Below are 24,504 nucleotides of genomic sequence, written 5' to 3' on the forward strand. Positions count from 1 at the left end.
TCTAGTTGGTGGAAAGCCTCTAGGTCAGACCTACCTCTGTTGTGTTTGCATCATTTTCTTTGGCTTCCTGTCATCTGTTTGTCTTCTACACTCTTCCCTACCATTGTAATATTTTCTATTGTAGCCAATCCAGCACCATGATTTCTCATCAGCTCTCCTCCTAACTTCATTTATCTTAAAATCATTCCACTTTACACCTGCCATCTTCTGAAGAATTCTCATTTCTCCTGTCTCCAGCCATCTGATAATAGTTTCATTTAATGCAGCTGCTTCTGGACCATAGAGTAATACTGGTAGTAAGCTGGTTTGGTGAATTATCACTTTGGTACCAAACATACTGTTTTTATCAGTTCATGGTTTCATCAACTTCTGTGCAGCATTTGTAGCTAAGGTATATCCCCATTTAACCTCTTCCTTTATGGAACCATCAGCACTCATCAAGCTTCTTGGGTACACGTGTGATTTTTACTTGTTCTTCAACTTCACCGCAGCTGCATTTCAATGCTTTATGTATTGTCCCTTTTCCAAAATTAAAACCCCTTCATCTTCTTGGCATTTATTGTAATTCCAAATTGAGCACACCAGTTTTCCAAAGTAGCAAAGAGTATACTCACTAATTCAAACATCTTTGCCAGTTGTATGATGTTGTCGGAATAAGTAAATAGCTTAACTCTATATTAGAGTGCCATGCTCTCCAACTTGTTTACCATTCCTGACATCCCATTTAAGAACATGATGAAAAGCAATGGGGATTCCATACCTCCTTGTCTTACACTAAATTTTGACTTGAACCAGTTGCTTAATTTTCCACCAATTCTTATGGCACAGCAGGAGCCTCAGTACATAATTTTCTTTTACAATTGCAGTTACCTTATCTGGAAATCCATTTGATTTTACTACTTTTCTTAATGCATTCCTCCAAACCAAATCAAATGCCTTCTTCAAGTTGGTGAAAACAGCAAACATCTTTAATCCCCATTCTCTCTCTCTTTTTTTTTTTATTTTCTCCCCCCTTATCAACTCTGTGTGAATATCTTGATCAATGTAACTTAGGCCTGGTTTGAAGTCTCATTGTTATGTGCCTACTAGTTTCTCTAAAACTAGACTTGTTCTGTTGACAATTACTTTCATTATTATTTCCCCCTGATTAAAGGCAATAATTGTGCCAATTATTGTGCCAAGAAAGGATATCCTTCCGATGCAAGTAATATAGAGGTCTAAGCTTATTATCAGTACTGGGAAAAATCATAATGCAAGGAATTGTCAACAGATTATGATTCAATGGGTTTTATTAAAAAATAAAACTTCAGAACCATTCCTTTTCTGTCTGAGAAACAGCATAGCAAATATCAACTCAGAAGGAATTTTCATCAAAAAAATTGTCATGGGTTATTCAAATCCTGTCTCTAATGCTACCATGACAATGTAAAGCACTGCCAGTCATACACCTACCAGTTATTCTAACCACCATTCTAGATGGGATGGGGTCAGTAATACACAAACTCCACACTTTAGCTTCCTCTGTGCTGCCCCTACATCCATCCATCCAGCTGTGCCATCATGAGTTCTTTTGGACTTAAACTTTGGTAGTGGTAGTCCAAAAGGACTGGAACTCTTGGACTTTCTTGTAGTGAGCCATGAGAGATTTGCCTTCAGAGAGAAGCTACAAGCTGTACTTCTCAAGCAGCTTTTCCTGCAAATCTAAAATCCCTTTGCCTTCTTCCACCATGTCCTAGAGAAAGGATGGTCCAGCGGGTAGGGTGCTAGCCTATGATTCGGAGACCTGGATTCAGTGCCCGGTTCTGCCAAAGACTTTGTATGATCTGTGGACAAATTTCTTAGGCCTTGTCTACACTAGAAAGGGTTTCTGGGTATAGCTTTGCTAATAAATGCTCCTAGTGGAGTTACAACTTGTACTGCCGAAAGAGTTCTCTTGCTGGTATAGGTTGTAACAGTTTCCTGAATGAAATAAGCTCTACAGCAAAATGACTTTTGGCAGTATAGCTGCATCTACACTAGGGTTTTTGCAGGCAGAGAGATGCCGGTTAGGCGTGACGATTTTTGTTACTACTCTTCCCTGCTAGTTGGCATAACTACAATTTTTCATTGTAGACTAGTCCTTAGTCTTTCAGTGCTTCAGTCCCCATCTGTAAAATAGCGAATTGCTATTATCTCCATCTTACAGGGTTGATATGAGGATAAGTATATATTACAGATAATGAGATGCTCAAATGGTGTCATAATGGAGTAGCCATATATATACCTAAGATATTAACAATAAGATGCATGTAGTGGGCAGGAAATAGGGAGGAGTTACACTTTTTTCCTGAGAAGTGGAGCTTGTAGTTGGCCAAATGGAGACCATACCTCCATGATCATGGCTCTGCAGACTGGCACATGTCAGTCTGAACCTTACTAGGTAATCCCTACTCTCTGTACCAAACTTTAGCTAGTCTGCAGGTGGCTGTGGATGGGGTGGATGCCCAGAACGGCTATTCAGAGGTTTGCAGGGGAGTGAGTCATATGTCTCAGAGGCATAAAGGGGAGTTGCAGGGAACAGGAACCCATTAAAGAGAAGGGGATGTACAGAGGTGACAGGGAGAGGGAATCCATGTTGCGCACTCAGTACTTGAAAGTGTTAAATTGTAACATGTATAAGACTTTCCCACTGCATATCCCATCCCAATTGTAATTCTTCCTCTTCCGAACACGTGCACTAAATGTACAAAGTTCTGCAGCAGGGAAGCCCTGCTGTGCAATGCTTATGCTTGCTGGGGTGACCTTCATAACTTCTGTCAGAGCAGGACTGAATGGCTGTTGGAAGTCAAAGGGAATTTATTTTGCAGATGAGCATTCTGAGTGTCCCTGGATATTGTGTCGTTCAGGGGGTAAAATGTGCACCGAGGTTGATGAGAGTGTAAATGTTGCCTTACTTGGTGACTTTCTTAACGATTGCATTGACAGGAAATGCACTTTTTACAGAATTAACTAGGATTCCCACAAACTCTGTTGATGGTAGTCACATTTTGAGAACTAGGAGCATTAGGATAATGTAGGCATGTGGTGGTGGTTTTACAGTCTGATGTAGTTCCCACAATAGAATATGAAATTTATATTTTGACTCTATAAAAAGCCCTCTTACAATGAACAGCTCAAGACATATCTGATAGAAGTACAGAAATGTTGCTGATCACCTCCCCTACATATTGAAGGCTTGAGCCTAAACTGCTGGTGTTGCTGGCTGGTGACAACTAAAAGACATGATTGTCACAAGCAGGTTGATACTTTGACAATAACTCTGATCTCTGAAAAGTAACCAATTAAGTGTCAGTGTCTGCCAGGTTTCTTCAGCTTAAAGACTTAATTTAATGTATTTCAATGACTGCCTCTGGCATTTATCTGAAACCCTCACTTATTAATTACTCACTCATCTAAAACAGCTGGAGTGTACATGTGAACTTCCTGTGCCACATTTCCAGCCAGCAAGAAAGCCAAGCTCACATCAGTTTTCAATAAACTGAAGTTTATTTATAATTAATCTGGACATGTCACTTATTTGGCATCTCTATTCCTAGAGATTATCAAACATATTACAAGTCTATCATATCATCAGCATGTACTGTGCAGTACAAAAATAGAAGAAGGGATGGTCCCTGTCCCAAAGAATTTATTGTATAAGAAGCATTTGAATACTGCTGTGCTGTTTAACAGATTTTAGAAAGATTGCCTTAAGACGCTTGACTTAGCTGAGACACTGGTTACTTAAGGCACATTCAATATAACTCAATTCCATGAAAAAATTTCCTTCTCTGTTGCTAAAATAGTTTTAACAAATCTTATTATATTTAACCTTTTTTTTTTTTAATTGTGTGAGGTGTTTTTGTTTTTGTTTTTTAACTCTATGCATTTGACTTTGGTTTGATTTTTATTATCCAAGCAATCAGCTTCATTTTGGTTGTAGTCAGATTTACTTTTGCTGTGTTTTGGGCTTCCAGTTTTGCAAGGGAATGTTAAAATGTTTTAACTGAAACTTTCTCTATGTAATGACTTGTCTTATTTCCAGTATAATTTTTTGTTCACATATAAAAAATCGCCAACTAAATGTATTTTGAGCCTAAGTTATTTGACTGTCCCTTTAAAAAATACTTTCTTATCCAAATCTTCAAACATGTACTTTTCAAAAGCACTCTATGTTCAAAGGGCATTGTCAAATGCTATTCCGCCTAAGTCTAATAACTGTTTTTAGAAACTTGCAAATCGGCTAATATTTCTTTCCTTGCCAACTTTTGCCTTATCTGTCTGGCAAATATTTGAGTATATTTTTATGGATGGTTTACTGCTTTCAAAATGGTGACCAGGTTAATGGTCAAGACTACAATGAGCTGCAAATTAAAATAAAAATGTATTTAAGCCCATATTGCTTTGTTGATTGCCACTATTAACTGGCCTGTGATAGGTATTCACCACAGAAATACATTTTTTACCCTTTACAAGTCTTTAATTTAACAGTAGTTGAGAGGGCATGCTGATGCATCTGTGTTAAAATCTTGATACTTAACACCCTGTCCTGTAGCCAGCCCAATTTATGGTAGGTTCTTTTGGTCCCTGCAGGATGATCATGTCTGTATATGCTGAAAGAATGTTTTTTTTTTGTTTGTTTTAAAAAAGAAAGTATTTAATCTTTTAGACTTAACCTGCTGTCTTCTCTGCATTTCATAAGCAAAATGTCCAGGTGTCGTTTATCTCTTGATGTGAATAATTTTGTTCATAACTATTAGCATATCCAAACCAATGGAGGTGGAAGGGTGGAGGGGGCTGTGTGATAAATTAATCTGGATCCCAACAAAGCCTGTGTGAATGTTGACAGTGTAAAATACCTTTACTTCTCTCTTCCATTGGCTTACATTTAGTTCAGTTTGTCACACAGGCTTCCTTTCATTTTTTGTAGGAGGGGATGACCGCCGGGTCCTGCTTTGGCATATGGAACAAGCCATCCACTCCAAAGTCAAACCAGTGCAGCTGAAAGGGGAGCATCATTCTAACATCTTCTGCCTAGCTTTCAACAGTGGTAACACAAAAGTGTTCTCTGGAGGTAAGGAAGGAAAAGGAAACTTGATTTAAGGAGACTGGATTATTAACTCTTTAGAATAAAAACAATGGGCCAGATACTATCCCACACAAAGACCCATTGGCCTGCACAGAACTGCTCTAACTTGGCCCTTGAGGAGTCCCCTGAAACGGGGGGAAAAAAATTTGAATGTTGCTGAGCTGGTATAGTCTGCTCTATGTCGTTGCTCCTGATCCCTCCCCTAACCTGGCATAGGCGGCCTAGCACTCTGAGGCTTCTGAATGATATCACTGGATCCAAATCAGCCTTTGGAGATTGAAGAAGTGGAGCCACAGTTGCCTTTTCTTGAGCTCTGGCTCAGCTAAGGAGCAGGCCTTCCAACAGAATTGTCTCTGACAGTTCCACAAGTATGTATGGAATACAGAGCTTTCGCTGTAGGTTGCCAGTTCAAATTTAGAACAGGTTGGTAGTGATCAAATGCTGTTGCCATCTGATGGCTGTTCAGTGGTCTCTGAAATGAGCTAGAGATCTCATTCCAGATTTCAGTGGGCAGACACTTGGCACTGATTAGCCCACTTGCTGATAGTCTTACTTCACTTGGGTAGTAAACTGGCTGTTAAAACTGAACAACTTAAATTCTTAAAATTCAGGATTGAGGTAGTGGGACAGAAGGTGTGTGGCAGAAACATGTACTTGCTCTGGAGAAATATATAGAGGACTGCAGTCTCTGAAATTTTTGGTCTGACACCTTTCATCAGTACTAGATTCTCCCCCCCCCCCCTTTTTTTTTAATAGTGAAACTTTTTCAGAGAAGGGGAGGGGAAGAAACATCTTTTAATGAATGAATATTTGCATAAGTATCAAAATCCATGCAGAGCATTCCTTCTACAGTCTGAGACCAGTAAAGAAGGGAAAGAAATGTGTATCCTTCATCTGCCCACACTATGATGTAGGTTTTTTTTAGCACATTTTTGGAGCTCTTGATTTCCTTCTCCCACTGAGATTTTGTGAACTTCATAATCAGTGCTATAAACTAAGTCTCTTACCTTCTCTATTTTATTTCCCTTTATAAAAGGGGGCTAAATATACTTTATAAAGTGGTCTGACATCCTTGAAAGGTATGATAGAAGTGCAAGTGTAAAAGGTTTTCCCTGTCCAATATATTATTGCAATTTGAATTGAGTTGAAGTTCAATCACAGAAAATCAGATTATTTTTGCAAATTGAAAAACTAAAATATGGAAACTTGATTAAAGTGAGTGGAACTGTTAGTTCATACCAACAATGAAAGAAGAACTCCTTCTTATCATGAAAATGTTTGATAGTGTGTTTGTTATGGATTGAGGCAGGTTGCCCAAAACAAGTATAAAGTGAAATATATATATTCTTCTGTCTAAAAGATCTCAAAGCATTTTGTGTGTATGTATACAGGTAAAGTTTATTATATCAAGCTACTTCTAGAGCAGAGGACAGCAGCTGGGTGGACAGTGTTCTGCAGAACAAACTTTGGAAGGAAAACTTTGGCCAAAGACACCAGGCAAACTCTGCTCCTGCAGCGAGTGCCATGAAGCCTTTAATGTTCAATGAACACAGAGAACATGAATGGTTTTTAAATACTCATAATAAACTGTATTGAACTCAACTTCATACTCTGAGTGAATGAAAAGCTGAATTGAACTTGTGGTTCCATGGAGTCCCACTAATACAAATCTGAGGCATTGACTACCAAACCACCTTCTGTATATGCTTTATTCCATCCCCAGAAGTATAATTGAATAGAATAGTGGGCATTTTCTGGTCTTTCATTGTCATAACCAGTATAAAAGGGGGGATGTTCTAAATGAAGTGGAAGAGTTACCCACAGTTCTTAACCATTTGTGGAAAATAATTTGGTACGAATTTTCTTTAAATATCACAGTAAAACCAAGTTATTGTGAACCCTATCTGAATGGTGGGGACACTTTTAACAGCAAGGTGCCACATGTAACCCAGTCAACTTATGGTCATGGCCACGTCCCTATCTTTTCCTTCCACCACAGCGATAGAACCAGAGATAGAGGCAACTCATGGCCACTTTGTATTCTCCCTCCCCCCCCCCACCTTCTCACTCTACTCTCTTTTTCCTCACTCTCCTCCTGCAGCTTGTAGTGGGAGGGGAAAGCAGGTTCCTTAATAGGTAGAAGATTGAAGTCAGACTGATGTAATGGCTTCCTCTTCAGTTCATCTGTGTATATTGAGTGGAGTTCGAAGTCCTTGGGAAAAACTAGGCTAGATTCATCGTTGGTGTAATTTCACAGAAATCAATGTGGCTTTATTGGATCTAAACTAGGCACTTTGTGTAAATGGATTGATTAAGGGACCATGGAAAAGAGCCACTACACAGAAATCTAAGGGTGTGTCTACATCTACAACGGGGCACCAACTCCACGAATGGCAGAAGCTGCGTCGGTAGGAGAAACTCTTCTTCTGACATAGCGCTGTGCACACACGTGCTGATGTCAGTGTAAGTTATGATGCTCAGACAGGTGGTTTATTCACACCGCTGAGCAACACACATTGTGCTGGCATACGTTGAAGTGTAGACATAGAGCAACCATTACTGTGCCAACATTAGGCTGTGTCCTCATTTGCCAGGAACCTCTAAACACTTCTTGCCTCCACTTAGCTACATGGAAACTTATTTCTCATGTTTATTCCATGGAGCAAACAGATTTAAACATGTGCAAGATAAACCAAAATTTGGAGTCCTCTTTACATTTAAAATGCATATCAATAAACGGATTCTTGTTCCTTCTGAACCCTTGTTCATTCTCCTGAACATCACATGAGCATCACTGCATGATAGCTGACATCATATTTACAGGATGGATAGATGCATTTAGACTAAGGATGAGGTTCTTTGATTTTTATTTTATCCTTTCTTTCCACTGCAAATGAATGGTAACTGCATGCACAATGCTGTGTTGAATCTTTCAGAAACCGAAGAAGCTAAACCTGTATTTGCTAGTGTTTAGTACAGAGAATGGGGGAGGGGGAACAACCTTCACTGCTAGAGATTGGGGATATATGGAGGGACCAGGATATTTTTTATGGATGCTGTCTCCTTGGCCTGCATTCATATGGACACTTTGACTTGCATTTAACAAACATGATCAAGGGAGGCTATCTGATTTTTAATATGAAAATAATTGTGGTCACAGTAGTGAGTGCACACCTGCATAACAGTGATTGTACCCAATATGCTGTCTCTGCAGCAGTACTGAGCATTGTTGTACTAACATGCAGAGTGCACTGGGCTCACAATTCAAATGCTAAAACTATGATAGCATCTAGTTTGCCCTTCCTCTGTTGTAACAGCTTAAGCTGTTACACCTTTTCTTGTGAATTGCAGTGGGTATAGGTGTTTCTGTAGGAGACCTGAAACTTCTCATCATCACCTTCTCCACCCACGCATGCACTAAAATTTTGGCTGAGACTGGTCAGAGCTTTATCAGCAACACTCCTTAATTAACTGAAGTATCTGAGCAATGTGAGACATGCCTTATTTAAGACTTACTATCTCTACAGAACTCTTCACTCCTGTAAGGCTTGGTGCTTTAGACAACCAGAAACTGACCCAGAGCCTCTGTGTAGACAAGCAGAGTGCTCATCATTGGGCAACCAGGCTGGTCATCGCTCCACAATGCTTTTGTTTTCAAAATGGAAATTGCAAAAACTTTGTTCTTCACTATAAAGTCTTAATGACCAGTGCGTGATTTTAAGTGTTTATATTTCTCTTTATAGGCAATGATGAGCAAGTTATACTCCATGATGTTGAAAGGTAAATGCATAGTTTGTTTCCACTGCTGCTTCAGCTTCATAATCTTAGTCACTGGAGGCGTCCAAAGTGATGGTCTTTACTTTTCTTCTAGAACATTTTAGCCCAAAATGTACTGTCTTTTTTTTTTTTTTTTTAAATAAAAGTGATATTTTGAAGTAAAAATATTACATTGTGGGGAGGTTTTCCCTTTGGTTTCATGTTGTTGTTTTGGGATGCGGGGAATAGGTACTCTCATGAAGACAGTAGTATGTTGCAAATGGGGAATTATAAAGTTGAAGGGCCACATTTTTAAAGGTTTCGAGGCCCTAGTGGGATTTTCAAAAGCACCTGCGCACCTAATTCCCCTTGACTTCAGTGGGAATTAAGTGTCGAAATACCTTTTTAAAAATCTGCCTCCAAGGGCCCAATTCCCCAAAGCCTTGTAGTTTTGGTACAAAGTGAGTGTGAAATCCTACAGGTATAAATAACAATATAAGGTGCAAGGCAGTGGTCATTCACACCTGGTATAAGTGAGTGTAAAATCCTACTGAAGTACAAGGCTGTGGGGAATTGTGCCCTAGAAGTCATATTGTGAGATAACATGGGTAGAAAGGTTATCCAAAATATATTTAACATCATAGTGTTATTCTGTCTAAATATCAGAGTTGAACAATCAGGATACTGTGTTTCTTCTGATCTGGATTTGATTTCTGGGGTGTAATCTTTGTAGGCTAATGTTTTGGTCTGTGCATGCTGCTTAGCTCCCACAAACTGTTAAGTAATACAGATTAAGTAATGTGCACTGATGCAAAATGAATACGAAGTCAGACAAGGCAGGAACGGATGTAAGAACAGGGAGAAATATAAACCTTAAATCTCTGTGTTGCCTGAGTCCTGGTTAGCATAATTTGGAAGGATCTCTGTTGCTAGGCGTGTTCAAAACTCTTTATGCTGAATAAAAGTCCCAAACTAAATGTTTCACCTGAGTGTCTGACCTGACATTTGACTGAAGAGAAAATATATAACCGCTGTATGTCTTGCTCTTCACACTCATTCTTAGTTAGACCAAATCCTCTCCACTTTGTGTTCTCTGGCTTACACCTGTGAATGTAAATCAAAACAAACACCGTACACAGTTTTATCTCTTTCCCACCCCCCCACCCCCACATTTGACAAGAAGTCTTTATCACTGGCATCTTTTACAGAAAGTGATTGTTCACCATATATCTTGCTTGAGTGTTTTAAGCACAGTCCTTCCTTTGATTTTGTTTTGGCATGTGCTTTTGTTACATACTGGATTTTTCAGATCTATTCTGTCCAATTGCAGCACAATTGTCCCATTCTTCTAATACTGCAATACTTGTTTGCACCATCTTCTGCGGGGAACCCAGTCAGTGTGAGATTTTGAATTCTGATTTTAATTTTCTAAAATTTCACTCTAAAATTTCAATTTTATGTTTTAATGATGGCTGTATGTAAACTAGTTCCATCAATTTTTTTTTCATATGCTCAAGTGGGACTTTCTGCTGCTGCTATTCTAGCCTTTATATTATCAAAACTGGTTTCCAAAACCTCCTGAGACAGTTACTCAATCTCTCTCCTAGATCAGCAGTTTTAGCATGGGCACTGCTAAAACTTGCATTAATTTCAGACAGGATTTCCTTGAAGGACTTGCTGTACTCTGGAGTTTTTGCTAGACAGACTGTGCATCTAGGTTGTTCACCAAGAAATACAGCAATTCTAGGAGCCTCACACTGGCCATTCTAGCCTTTAAGTAGTCATGATGGCCTGTCGTTTCTTGGCATTCTTCCTTTCTTGCTCCTTTTCAAAGTGACCTACAAAAATGGGAGGCGAGTGGAAACTGGGCTTGAACCCTTGTTTTGCTGCTGTATGTTTGGATAAAGATTAGATGTGAGGAAAGGGGGTTGTGGGAGGGGGGAATCTTCTCACCTTGTTTTCCGCATTAGAAATTCAGATATGGTCTATCCTGGAAGACACTGACTGGAGAACTAGTGAAATGACATCCCAAGAGGAAAGCTGAGTAGCTAAGACTTCTTAAAACTGTTGTTCTTTTAACAGTTAACTCCAATGACTGGCAAACCTCTAGGTGAAAGATTTCTTGTATTAAAGAATCAACACTCCCATCTCCTTGTCTCTTTTTAATTAAGAAATGAAAGCTAGCCATCGTTAGGGCCCCAGGAAGACCCCTCTCAAACACAGGAAACCAGAGTTGACATTCATAATACTTTCAAGGTAAAAAAACAAGCAAGCAAACAAAAACTTTCACTAAAATCAGAACCCTTTGAGACCACCTTTTTTACTCTCTAAAGAAATGCAAATGAAATAAAAAGCACAAGCACAATGTAAGCAAGGTTATTTCTTTAAAACAGATATGACCCCCCAAAATGTATTTTCCCTTACTATTGTCAAAGTTGCTGGCTCCACCCTTGCATGAAGTTCTTGCAATTTTATAAGCTTCAGTGCTGTTAGTAGCACAATGTTGGGCCAAACTCATTCCTGGTGTGTTTTATATATATAAATTTACCCCATTACTTTACTTATGTTCCCTTCCTTAAAAAGTCACAGTTGAGTAACTGTTTATTTTATATTAATTCTGTTTACAATTACTAGTATAGTAGTAGCTTGTAACCTTTAAAAGACTGAAAAGAAAGAGGAACTAACCTAGCTCACTTATTACAAAACTTATCTAATGCAAATTCACTCTTGTAAACACCTTCACACTTTGGAGGCTTTTTGTGATAGATATGTAGGTGTCTAGTTAGCAAATATTGTTTTTTAAATCCATAACAGGAACTTCATATCTAGTCTGAGCTGTGTTAATCTTGTCACTCAGTACTGCCAGGTGACAAAACTATGGCTATCAGTTGCCTCCTGAAACAATGTACACCAAAAGGAGGGGAAATAATACATGTTTGTCTTGCAGCAGTGAGACCTTGGATGTGTTTGCACATGAAGATGCAGTGTATGGCCTTTCAGTGAGCCCAGTGAATGATAACGTCTTTGCCAGTTCATCCGACGATGGCCGGGTTCTCATTTGGGATATCCGAGAGTCTCCCCATGGAGGTGAGAGCTGTAGGCAGAAAAGAGTATTAATGGAGAGAGAACTCTTTACTGGGGTAGATTTGAGGGATGGGGAAGGAGTATGATGCATGATTCCTGTGGGGGGTGATTTGCTATCTTGTACTAATGTTGGATTGTGGTAATAGTTAGGGTTGCCACCCATCTGGTTTTCACCCAGACAGTCCAGGTTTCAGCTTGTGTGTCTGTTTGGGTGCCGTGTTTTTTTGTTTTTGTTTTTTATCTGTGGCAAATGTTGCAATCCTAAGCAGAAAGGAGAAGGCAGTGCAGCAGCCGCTGCAGCTGCCTCTGGGGCCAGGCTGCTTGTGAGGCCCTGCGCAGCCCACAGGTGGTGGGTAAGGCAGCCTCGGCTGTGCAGGTGAAGACCCTGCCAGCGATGGGGGCCGGGCCTTGGGGGAAGAGGTGGAGAAGGGATGGGGTCTCGGGATCTGGTTACCAGCCATTAGAAAGGTGGCAACCCTAGTAATAGCACAGGATTGCCAGCCTACATGGCTTCAAATATCAGACCCCAAAGATCATATTTAGTTTTAAATATACATTTTTCTGCGTACATATATTCAGGGAGCCTATCCCATCTCCCAACAGTTGGTATGTCTAAGCTCTCCTTTTTCTCCTTTTGTCCCTTTTTGAAGACACATTAGAAAAAGAAGTGTCTTCTAAAGATCATTTTACTCTAGTCTGAGATTAAAATGCCTTAATCCATAATCATCTGGTTATTGTATGGTTTCATTATAGAGCAGAGTTAAGGTTGTTTAGGTGCCCTAACTGTGCATTTCCATATCTTAAATCTGAATTTCCTAGGATTATAAAGATCATTTTGGAGATAATTACAATATCCTGTAGTATATCACTCTAAATGGCTGGTATGTATTCTCCCCCTTAACTCCATTTTAAAATAGTTTCTGTCTGGAAATTTAATTCAGAACATTCATCATGTCACTGCAGTAATTATTTCCATTCCTCTCCTCCCTGACTTTACATCAGTTTTATCTTATTGACCTCTAATATAACATTTTATTTGGCATAAAGCTGCTGTTTGGAACCACAGTACTTTGGTTCCTCACTGAATTAGTCATCTACTAGGAGTCCTGGTTCTGCCCACTAACATGTCAATGCCACCCACTTCTGGGGTTAGTGCAGCTGTCTGTGATTAGCAGGGTTGCAGGCACTACCCCCTGGCCTGCATTTTCAGGCCCTAGAATGAACCGAGTCCTTGAACTAGACATGAAAGACCATCAGAAGTACCTATAATAAATCCAGTTTCTGTACGCAACATGAATTAAAAATTTACCTTTGAGGTGACTGATTCATTAATTTGGCTCCTGTAAAATTTTCGGCTCCTGTATTTACACTTTCTTCTGTGTGATGAGGAGAGTTTTTTGGGTGTGTGCTTACTTTGTGTTCAGGTTGTTTCGTGATCTATTAAATTAATGTGACAGAAGACAAATACATTTATTAGTTGCCTGGAAAAATTTGTTCTTTTCTGTATATGGAAACTAAGTGTCTTAATGTAGTACTTTTTAACAGGGTTTCTCTCTCTTAATTCTTAGCGAAACAATTAAAAATAAACCAACCTCTAATTAAAATAAATCCACATCTTTTCTGAACCCTGCTGTTTGTGTACTACAACAGAAATTCTCGGGTAGCTGTGATGTCCAGTGTTGTACATTCTGTAGTATAGAAAGAGAACCTGGAACTGGCCAGCATCCTTCTTGGAAGTTTGTCTGTCTCTATTCAAACACAAATATAGCAATGTTCTGTGACATGTATGCGGAGTGCTCTATACAGCTTGGTTAGTGGTGAAATCTAGCATTTCATTCCAGGCTTAGTTCAGTTCTCAAGCTGCTTTTGTATGTTGTCTAAGGGAGGGGAAAGAGTGAAGTTTAATAAAATATTTCTACTGCATTTTGCGTTTTGCAAAACAAGGGCTGTTGAGATTTAAAAAATTAATCTCGATTAATCCTGTTTGTTAAACAGTAACAGAATACCATTTATTGTTTTATGGATGTTTTCTACATTTTCAAATAGATTGACTTCAATTATAACACAGAATATAAAGTGTACAATGCTCACTTTATATTTTTGTTACAAATATTTGCACTATAAAAACAAAATAAATAATACTTTTCAATTCACTTAATACAAGTACTGTAGTGCAGTCTCTTTATCATGAAAGTTGAACTTACAAATGTAGAATTATGTACAAAAAAAACCTGGTTGTTTTATTTTTCAATGCAATGTAAAACTTTAGAGCCTACAAGTCCACTTAGTCCTAGTCCAGCCAATTGCTCAGACAGACAAGTTTGGCTACAGTTTGCAGGAGATAATGCTTCCTGCTTCTTGTTTACAATGTCACCTGAAAGTGAGAACAGGTGTTTGCATGATGCTGTTGTAGCCGGAGTCGCAAGGTATTTACGTGCCAGATACTCTAAAGATTCATATGTCCTTTCATGCTTTAAGCACCGTTCTAGAGGACATGCATCCATGCTGATGATGGATTTCCTTGATAACTATCCAAAGCAGAGCAGACTGACGCATGTTCATTTTCATCATCTGAGTCAGCTGCCACCAGCAGAAAGTTGATTTTCCTTTTTGGTGGTTCGGGTTCTGTAGTTTCCGTATCTGAGTGTTGCTCTTTTAAGACTTCTGAATGCATGCTCCACACCTCATCCCTCTCAGATTTTGTATGGCACTTCAGATCCTTAAACCTTGGGTCGAGTGCTTTAGCTATTTTGAAAAATCTCATTTTGGTACCTTCTTTGTGTTTTGTCACTTCTTCTGTGAAAGTGTTCTTAAAATGAACATATGCTGGGTCATCATCCGAGACTGCTGTAACATGAAATATATGGCAGAATGCTGGTAAAACAGAACAGGAGGCATAGAATTCTTCTCCAAGGAGTTTAGTCACACAGATAATTAACACATTATTTTTTTAATGAGCATCATCAGCATGGAAGCATGTCCTCTGGAATGGTGGCCAAAGAAGGAAGGGGCATATGAATGTTTAGCATATCTGGCATGCAAATACCTTGCAATGCTGGCTACAAAAGTGCCATGAGAATGCCTGTTCTCATTTTCAGGTGATATTGTAAATAAGAAGCAGGCAGCAATATCTCCCGTAAATGTAAACAAACTTGTTTGTCTTAACAACTGGCTGCAGGAGAAGTAGGACTGAGTGGACTTGTAGTCTCTGAAGTGTTACAAAGTTTTGGTTTTGAGTGCAGTTATGTGACACAAAATAAATCTACATTTTCAAGTTGCACTTTCAGGACAAAGAGATTGCAGTATAGTACTTGTATGAGGTGAACTGAAAAATACTATTTCTTTATCATTTTTTACAGTGCAAATATTTGTAATAATATAAAGTGAGCACTTGTACACTTTGTGTTGTAATAAAAATCAATATACTTGAAAATGTAGAAAAACATCCAAGAAATATAATAAGTTTCAATTGGTATTGTTTAGTAGTGTGATTAAAACTGCGATTAATATTTTTAATCATGATTACTTTTTTGAGTTAATCATGTGAGTTAGCTGCGATTAAGTGACAGCCCTATGCAAAACTTTTTTTCTTTTTTTAAATTCTCGCTAATAGTCCCACTGTTGGGTAAGTACACAATTTGGTTTATTAAAATACACCACGTTGAGTGAACACCTAACTAAACAGGTAGGTCTCTGAATAGTTTTTTCTTTAAAAAAACAACCAAACAAAACCCACCCTTCTTTACTGTCTCTTTCTGACAAGACTGACTGTAAAGCCTTGTTTGTACTGGGAAAACTACCTGTTGCTGACAACGGGTGTGAGCAACCGATAGAGCTGAGCACTGTTTATCGGCAAGTGTGCAAAAGATGAAACTGTATTTAGCATCATATGGCTAAACTCAGGTTTAACTAAGGCTTCTGAAATCAATTATATTTACCTATACTTGCATTTAAACCATATTTGTCACTGCTTCAGCTGTACCTGTTACTGACACTAATTTAAGAGATGGCCTTATAACTAACGTGGAGCAGGATTGCACTCGATCCATTTGAGACAGTTCTGAGGCAGCTTCTTAAGAGGTTGGTTGATAAGGATGGCCTTTTGTCCAGGGGTCATTGGGTTTCAGTATAAAGTCTGCATATTTTCTAGTGATTAAATAGAAACAAACATGTATGGAGGCTCCAGTTCAACATTTAATTCCTAAACTTGTAATCATTTTGCTACAAGATGTAGTGCTCACCACTGTAAGTACCGGTAAGTACTCTCTCTGATTTCAATGGGACTATTTGTAGTAGTGAGCACTATGCCTACTAGTAAATGTATGCAAGGTCAAAATCCTTAATGTCTGGCAAACTCCTTTAAAATATCAAATCTCAAAATAGAATATATAATAGCAGCTTACATATAACTAACAGCCATAGAGTGGAATTCATTTCCCCCAAGCCCTCAATCTCTTGCATAGCCTTTCCCTTTTAAAAACTTTGTTTTCTCAAGCTTTGGGAGGGATGGTATTGAACGTCTCTTGTAAGAAACAAACCTTTTCATATTGCTGTGTGTGAGAGCTGCAAGTGTGAAATAAAGCTGAAGAGAACAACAATCAAATTAAATCCCTTAATTAAATTGACTCATTTGGATGGTATAATCTGTTTTAAATTAAACAAGTTGTTAGACTTTCGTAAATTAGGAGAAAAGTACCGTGCTGTACTTTGAAAGGTAAGTGTGTCTTTAATGCAGGTGAAACTCCAGCGATTTAGTTACAGTAACATGGCCAAGTGAATATTTACTAAATAAAAAAACCCCTCATCTGGCAATCTGTCACTGTTCCAGTATCTCCATTCGCTGAATGGGGTCTGTGTTTCTCAGTGAGGGCTGCTGTTTTAATGTTAGAACACTTATGTCCCAGCAGAAACCCGATTTGATGATGTAAACTGAAAGGATCAGCTCTACTCTTGGTCTGCTTTTGAAACCGCCTGTTGACTAGAGCCAGCCTTAGTGCTTTTGGGTGGGCTTGCCAAACAAATGTTTGCCCCTCCTGATCACACTACTACACACCAGACAGTCTTGGGTATCCAAATTTAACTGAGCTGCTGTAAAAATGGGAGGGAGAAATTTAGGCCTGCTGCTTGGGTTGGGACCCATGCCTAGCTGTCACCAGGTAAGTGTGTTTTAAGGGACAGCTCTCTAGACCTCAGCTTTAGGAGCTATTAGGCCTGCAGTCACTAGAGGGTTGTGTGTGCCTTCCAATAAATTTTAGCACTTGTAATAGCTTTTCATAAACTTTAATCACCAGAACAGCACTATACAATAGAAATGTTTCCCTGTCTGTAAAATTGACATCAGTTGGAGGCTGAGACTTGACCAAAGCTACAAAGGGAGTCTATTAAAACACAGGGTCCCTTTATCTGACCTGTGCTCAGTGAATTTGCATTCTATTTGCCTTTTCCCCTTCATATAGTTAGAGGTCACACTAGCTAGAGGTACTTGGCTCAGCTGTAGGCATTTGATATGTGCCATCAATAGCAACTATTGAGCCCTCTTGGGGTGCAAATTGATTAAAAGTATTCCCTCAAAAAAGTCAATTTCACGAGCACCAAAGGCCAATCATGGGTAGCTATAGGGTAGACCGCGGGTAGGCAACCTATGGCACGCGTGCCAAAGATGGCACATGAGCTGATTGTCAGTGGCACTCACTGCCTGGGTCTTGGGCACTGGTCCAGGGGGCTTTGCATGTTAATTTAATTTTTAAATGAAGCTTCTTAAACATTTTAAAAACCTTATTTACTTTACATACAATGATAGTTTAGTTATATATTATAGACTTATGGAAAGAGACCTTCTAAAAACGTTAAAATGTATTACTGGCACGCGAAACCTTAAATTAGAGTAAATAAATGACAACTCGGGCACATTACTTCTAAAAAGTTGCCGATCCCCGGGGTAGACTATGAATAATGGGATCTTTTGGGAGGAAATCACAGGGATAACTTCTCAAACCTAGTGATCAGTTTATGATGTCCAGGCAATCTCTCTAATGAACAGATCATGAAACTTCTTTTTTAAAAGAAAAACAAACCACCCCTCTCCCTTGAAAATAGCCCTGGTATTTATAGATTTCCAAAATGTTGGATGCTTGCAAATGTGGGACCCAAAAGTCAGTCTGTTTAAAACAACTTACTCTTCCGTTTCCAGTGATTTCTAATGGTAGAGTAGCTCCTCTTCAAACTGGATAGCAGATCATCATGTTTCTTTTAAATGCTTCACTGCTCAGAGGTCCCAAACTGGATAAGTGCCACATTTTATAGTAGGCGCTATACAGACACTTAAGGAAAAAGTTGTTGCTCTGAAGAGCTGAGTCAAAAAAATGTGGCGGAAAAACATGTAATATACAGGCAGAAGAATGGAAATGATGGCAGGCATGTCATGTTAGTTGCATGTCTTTCTCTTTAAAAAGTTTTTAGGCATTTTTATTTGGTTTTATTTTATTGTTCTGTAGATAAGACTTGAAGATAGTTTTAGTGATTACAAAAATAAATGTAAGTAATTAGAGCACTCTTGTATTACCATGGAGTCATAGTGACACTGCTTCTGCTGGGTAGTCTGACCTTTTGCCAACGCTTTCAAACTTGAGTACTTAATGTTAAAAACCCAGTACAAGTGACCTAATTTTCAGAGGTGCTGAGACTCTTTAGTGCTGATTTTTAATAGGAGTTGTGCCCATATTCAGCCAGGGCTGATTGCGGTCATCACAGAATATAAAATTGATGTAACTTACACTAACTTTTTCATGTCCACTGAAAAAAAAGCTGATGCAGATTATGCTATTGGAATCTTAAACATACTTAACCAAGTAATTTACCTACATGTGATGTTACGTGTACCAGGTATGTTTCTTCTGAACTTCAGCACATCTCTGTGAATCACAAAACTATTGAATAACGGTTAGAATTGACAGCTAGTGGTTCTCTGACACTGATCTTTAGAGCATTTGTGATCTGCAGTGATTTGTGAGCTAGTGATTTGTGAAGAGATGGCTTCTCACATGGTTCTGACTCTTCCCCCTTGTTTCTAGCTGCCAAATTTTATTAAGTAATGTTACTTTTCCATGTAAGCAAGTACTGCAGCTGCCTTATATAAATGGGGAGGGCTCCATGAAATTTATTCCTTTTAGTAAATATGTGGTTTGCACTATGAAACTTTGAGAATCTCTGATTTAAGAACTCACTGACTTAGGAATTCATTCCTCTGATCAGCTTTTGCCTTCTATCTTTAATGAGATTGAAATTTTGGATCTGTATAATGTCATGGCCTTAAACTCTTCTGTTAAGCTTCTATGTGGAGAATAAACTTCCATATATGGGTTTTTCCACACTGGGCAAAGATGATATATGTGGATGGATTTCAAAACATCAGTTATGTTGTTTTGGAACACGTTTAACTTAAGAATCTGCAGGGAGATGTCTGTATTTTCAGATCACTGTATGGAAACAGTATAGTGAGTTGCAAAATCATTGCATCAGAACAGTTGCATGCATTGTTTGTTCTTATGTCTGAAATCTTCTTTTTTTTTTTTTTTCTTCAACAGAGCCCTTCTGCTTAGCAAACTACCCATCAGCCTTTCATAGTGTGATGTTTAATCCAGTAGAACCCAGATTACTGGCTACTGCCAACTCTAAAGAGGGTGTGGGACTTTGGGATATTCGCAAACCACAGAGGTAAGAGCTGGCTGTCTTTATTCTTATTGAGTATTATGTTGTCTAATCTTCTTTTCATAGGTGCTGACTTGCCATTCAACTAGTTGTAGTCCAAATGTGGGGTGGTGAGAGAGGACCTGAATGAGAGGCACAATAAAAAATTTTAGGGCACAAAGTTTTGCAATAATGGAGGATTAATTTTTTTAGTGTGTATATAGTAGAACCTTGGTTTATACAAAAAACCCTCTTATTCATAATGGAGCTTCATCTCCCCAGGAGTTTTGGAAAGCTGAAAGGCTCACCAGGCTATTATCACTGCATCTTTACTTTATACCCTGCACTGATGCACTGAAATACTGGTTGAGTGCGCAACCTTAGTGGAAGCTAGCTGTTTTTGAGTAACTGGAGGAAAAGCCATCAGTCTTCAAAGTCTGTGTGCCTTGGGTGACTGACCCAGCAGCAACTCCCAGTTATCCAAGGGTTCAGATATTCAAAAAGTCCTATGGCTCCTCAGACTTCTATTGTCAAATTCAACTTCATTATTCTGCTTTCTGGCAAAAATGTACAATTTTAAAATGAGAGAGTAAGATCACAGTATGAGGGGGAGATGTGCTTCCTTTTAAAATGAAGGACATCCCTGATGTGCAACATCTGAGTGTGGTATGTGCACTTAGGCTTTTTCTGTTGGAGCTGCTTTTTTGGGAAGGAATGTTCTTCTTTTCTCCCTTTTTACAAATTTAACTTTAGAACTAAATTTAATATTCTCTTGATCAGCACAATCTGAGATTTCTTTTGAGCAGTTTAAGTAAATGTACAAAATTTCCCTTTTTTGTTTTTTCTTGTTTTGTAATTGGAAATATACAAATGTAATTACAGTGAGACTAAAGAAAATTGGCACCTGCAGATAAATGAAAAGAGAATTCCAAGACAATGAGTTTACAACGATTTATGCTGTCCATAGCCCCAGATTTACAATCTTACTCAGACAACAGCGCACTTGCATTTATTTCTTAGCCACTGGTAGGGCAAGCCAATCTTCATCTAATGGAGTTAGATTAGTATTGGCTTCTATAGAAAACTCATTTAAACCTGTTAAGACATCCATTGTACTGATGACAGAATGATGGACTCCTATTTATTTAAACTGTGAATTGTTGAATGGATTGATTTTGTGTTTTGGTACCTAGCTTTGATCAGGATTTCCCAGCTCTGGGTCCTAGGCTATGGAACTCTCTCACTTGGAAGATCTGTGAGAGTCCCTCATTGGCTGCCTTGTAATGTTACACGTCAACCAGCTAAATGTTGAGAGAGTGAACTAAAAGGGTAGTTAGAATCTGTATCTAAATTGCCTTACCTGATCTTTTCCATACTTTCAACGCTAAGCTAACTGTAACTTTTCTGATCGTTACTGAGACTTATTTAGCCCTTAATGAGCATTATTGTCCTTGCTCATCCCTTAAATATGAAGCTGTAGTTTAAGGGCTTCTCTATGCAAACACTCTTTTTTGAGGCAAGCTAGGGTCTAAATCACCTCTGCACCAGTCTGATGCCCACTAAGTGTCTGGATGGATCCTGCTGCCATACACTACAAAATCTATAGTATGCTTTCCAGAATAGATCAAAGTGCAGTAGGGAACTCGTCGTGCACATGAGCAGGATCCACATGGACACTTACCCTGTACTAGCTTGCTGTGTACTTTGTTTACACTACAGGTTGCAGTGCACTGTTTGTGTAGAAAAGCCCTAAATAACTACTAACAGTTTAATCATAGAATTCTGTGACCCAGTTTCACTGAGACAGTCAGGTTCCCAGTTTAGTTTTTCCTTTGTCAATACTATAAAATATCTTTGTTTATCTTTTTACAAGCAAAAATCTGGGTTCTTTGTTTCTGGCTCACCCCTATCAGTGGTAATAAAGCTTCCATGGTTGCAACTCAGGGCTTGTCTATGCAGGGAAATTTACTGGCATAACTCTACTGCTATAACTCTCAGTATGGACACTTATTGCAGAATGAGTGCCTTTTTCCAGTTTAACTTATGTCATGACACAGCTCTCTATTCCAGAATAAGTGTCCACATGGGGAGTTACAGCAGTATATGCCAGAAAATTGCTCCGTGTAGATAAGCCTTTAGTTACCAAATTCCTGGATGGGCCAGAATAGAGTGAAATGTGCTCTCCCAGATAGATGGATGGGCTGTTCTGCCCTATTGCTCAGCCTTAGTAAGCAGTAACTTATTGCAGAATGGAGAGCTCGGGGCACAGAAGGGAGGAATAACCAACTTTGCTCATTATTTTAGAGGGCACTAATTTAATCCGTATTTGTATAGCTTTGTTCTTGCTGATACCCAAAATTGTCACCTTAAAAAGAGTCACCAATCTGAGTATGTTCTGTCTTTTGGCTGCTATTTGTATTATTATTTTGTTCAACAAACTTTGCAGGGAGAAGTTGTCTCAGACACATGAAATCCTCATTTAGGGCAAGATTCTGCATCTCTTACTCAAGAAAAAGTCCCATAATTGACTTCAGTGAGGGTGGTTGTTGTGTTGTTGGGTTTTTTTCCACTGACTAAGGGCTGCAGGATTAGTCCACTGAGGCTTTGACTGGACTGGAATATGTTGGCAAAGACTTGCATATTTTAAGAGTAGTATGTAGACAAGGTACTCTGCCTTTAGCACATGTTAAACTGGTCAAGTTACAGCAACTCAATGAGTTAAGCATGTGTTAAAGGCGGATGCCTTGTCTACACTAGACTCTTCAGCTGTGTTGGCCAACTTGCTCACCACCTTAACAGCACCTCTTTGAACTCTAATCTAGACAAGGCTTTTGTATACTTTCAGAAGTATGCCTCAGCTGTTCTAGTTTTCTACACTGGAGGATGTTGTATGATATAGCAGCCCCCATCCCCCCAGATGGCTGGCATGGTGAGAAGGGGTCAAAATAGACTGTAAACATATACATCTAGGAACAGACAATGTAGGCCATACAGGGTGCGGGACTCTATCCTGGGAAGCAGTGACTCTATCCACCATTACCCCCTAGATTTCTTCAATCAGCTGAACATGAACTTAGTGTGATGCTGTGGCCAAAAGGGCTAATGTCATCTTTGGAGGTAGAATCAGGGGAAGGAATAGAGTGGTTACATTACCTCCTGTGTGTCTCACTAATGTGACTGCCACTGGAATACTGCATCCAGTTTTGGTGTCAATAGTTCAAGAAAGCTGTTGATAAACTGGAGAAGGTTCATAGAAGAGCCATGAGAATGATGAAAGGATTAAAACACCTGCCTTGTAATGATACTCAAAGAGCTCCATCTGTTTAGTTTACAGAGAAGATTGAGGGCTGACTTGATCACAGTCTATAAGTACTTACAGGGGAACAAAAATTTGACGGTCTAGCAGACAAAAGTATAACAAAGTCCAAAGGCTGGAAGTTGAACCTAGGCAATTTCAGACAGGAAATAAGGCATATATATATTTTTTTTTAACAGTGAGGATAACTAACCATTGGAAGAATGTTGTGATGGTGGCTTCCCTATATCTGGTGATTTTAAAATATATGCTGTAGTTCAAACGGAATTATTTTGGAAAAATTCTATGGTCCGTGTTATGCAGGAGGTCAGACTAGATGATTGGTGGTCCCTTCTAGCCTTATACCCTATGAATTAACTGGGTTGTAATCCCAGGTCACAGGTCTGTCTCATTTTACGCTGGGGTTACGTTCCACAGTAATCACGTAAAGTGAAAATCACATATAGTCAAAATTACATTGAGTGTAATGGCGGGCGGAATCGCCCACACTACAGGAACAGTATTTTAATTGTGATTTTCTCATTTTTGCCGACTGTGTAAAGCTGAAATCGCACATGTTAAATGTGCCTGAGATGCGACAGACCCGTATTTTAGAACAAAATACAAAAGTCTTTGCCATTTGCACTAAGGAGAATTTCTATCAGTAATGAGGCTTTTATACCTTCTGTTCATCAGCCACTAGAGGTTAGCAGCTATGACATTATAAGAAGCAGCACTCCTCACCTCTTCTAATTTAACCATAAAAACTGTAAACTACTTTTCAATTTTTGTTCCTGCTGTTTGTTTGAGTACAACTTGTCCGGGGCTTTGAAATGCAGCAAGTGCATTTTTCTGTTGCATTGATATTTTGGGAATCTTGAGTATGGTGCTTTGGCTCCTGAGTGCTAACATGTGAAGTGCTGATCAAACACAAACAGCGCTGTATGAAGCCTAGCTGGGGCATATAGTTGTTTTGTCAAAAGAAACAGATCTCCAAAATCATACAGGCCTTACTTATTTTCCTCCTTTCTTTATTAATACCTTAGTACCAGGTTTAGTGAGTTCTACAGGGAAAATGCTACATGGCTTTTGCAAATCCTTGAGGATGATTGTTCAGACTGAGCTGTCATAAGACTTTTGTGCCACTAGATGGTATCTAGAATCCATATTGTGAACCCAAAAAACATGTTTGTGCATGTCTTGAAAATTATCTTTGCGTAGAAGAGTGAAGAATGGATTGTACAGAACTGCCTGGAGTAAATAAATAAAGCAGATTACAAGATTACATATTTTCTCCTTTGGACATGTCTAATTACACAGTATTTTTAAGTTCTCAAGTTTTCCACTTTTTTTTTTTTTTTTAAACCTGGAACCTGTTAAAGGATGTTCTTTCTCCGTCTCAATTCTCTCCCTTTAGCAAAGTCAGATGAGGTTTATTCTTACCTATGTCAACTAATCTGGAAATCACTTGATCAGAATGGATTTAGGTGTCTTTTGTTTTTGACCATCTTCCACTTTTGAAATGGTCAGCAAACAACATTCCCATGAACTCCCATTAGTGCTTTGTGACTGCTGT

General features: G+C 38.9%; 1 protein-coding gene across 3 annotated transcripts in view; it reads left to right on the plus strand.

Annotated features, from left to right (window-relative positions):
- The window catches only part of DCAF5 (DDB1 and CUL4 associated factor 5), a 111,135-nt gene that overhangs the window by 7,042 nt on the left and 79,589 nt on the right, over positions 1–24,504 (plus strand). For all 3 annotated transcript variants that reach the window (XM_030559710.1, XM_030559711.1, XM_030559713.1), the window contains 4 exons: positions 4,949–5,092; positions 8,851–8,887; positions 11,811–11,950; positions 19,531–19,660. In XM_030559710.1, the coding sequence (XP_030415570.1) occupies positions 4,949–5,092; positions 8,851–8,887; positions 11,811–11,950; positions 19,531–19,660 (451 nt within the window). The remainder of the gene's footprint in view (positions 1–4,948; positions 5,093–8,850; positions 8,888–11,810; positions 11,951–19,530; positions 19,661–24,504) is intronic.

Source organism: Gopherus evgoodei, chromosome 4 (assembly GCF_007399415.2).
Source record: "Gopherus evgoodei ecotype Sinaloan lineage chromosome 4, rGopEvg1_v1.p, whole genome shotgun sequence".
NCBI classification, from domain to species: domain Eukaryota; kingdom Metazoa; phylum Chordata; order Testudines; family Testudinidae; genus Gopherus; species Gopherus evgoodei.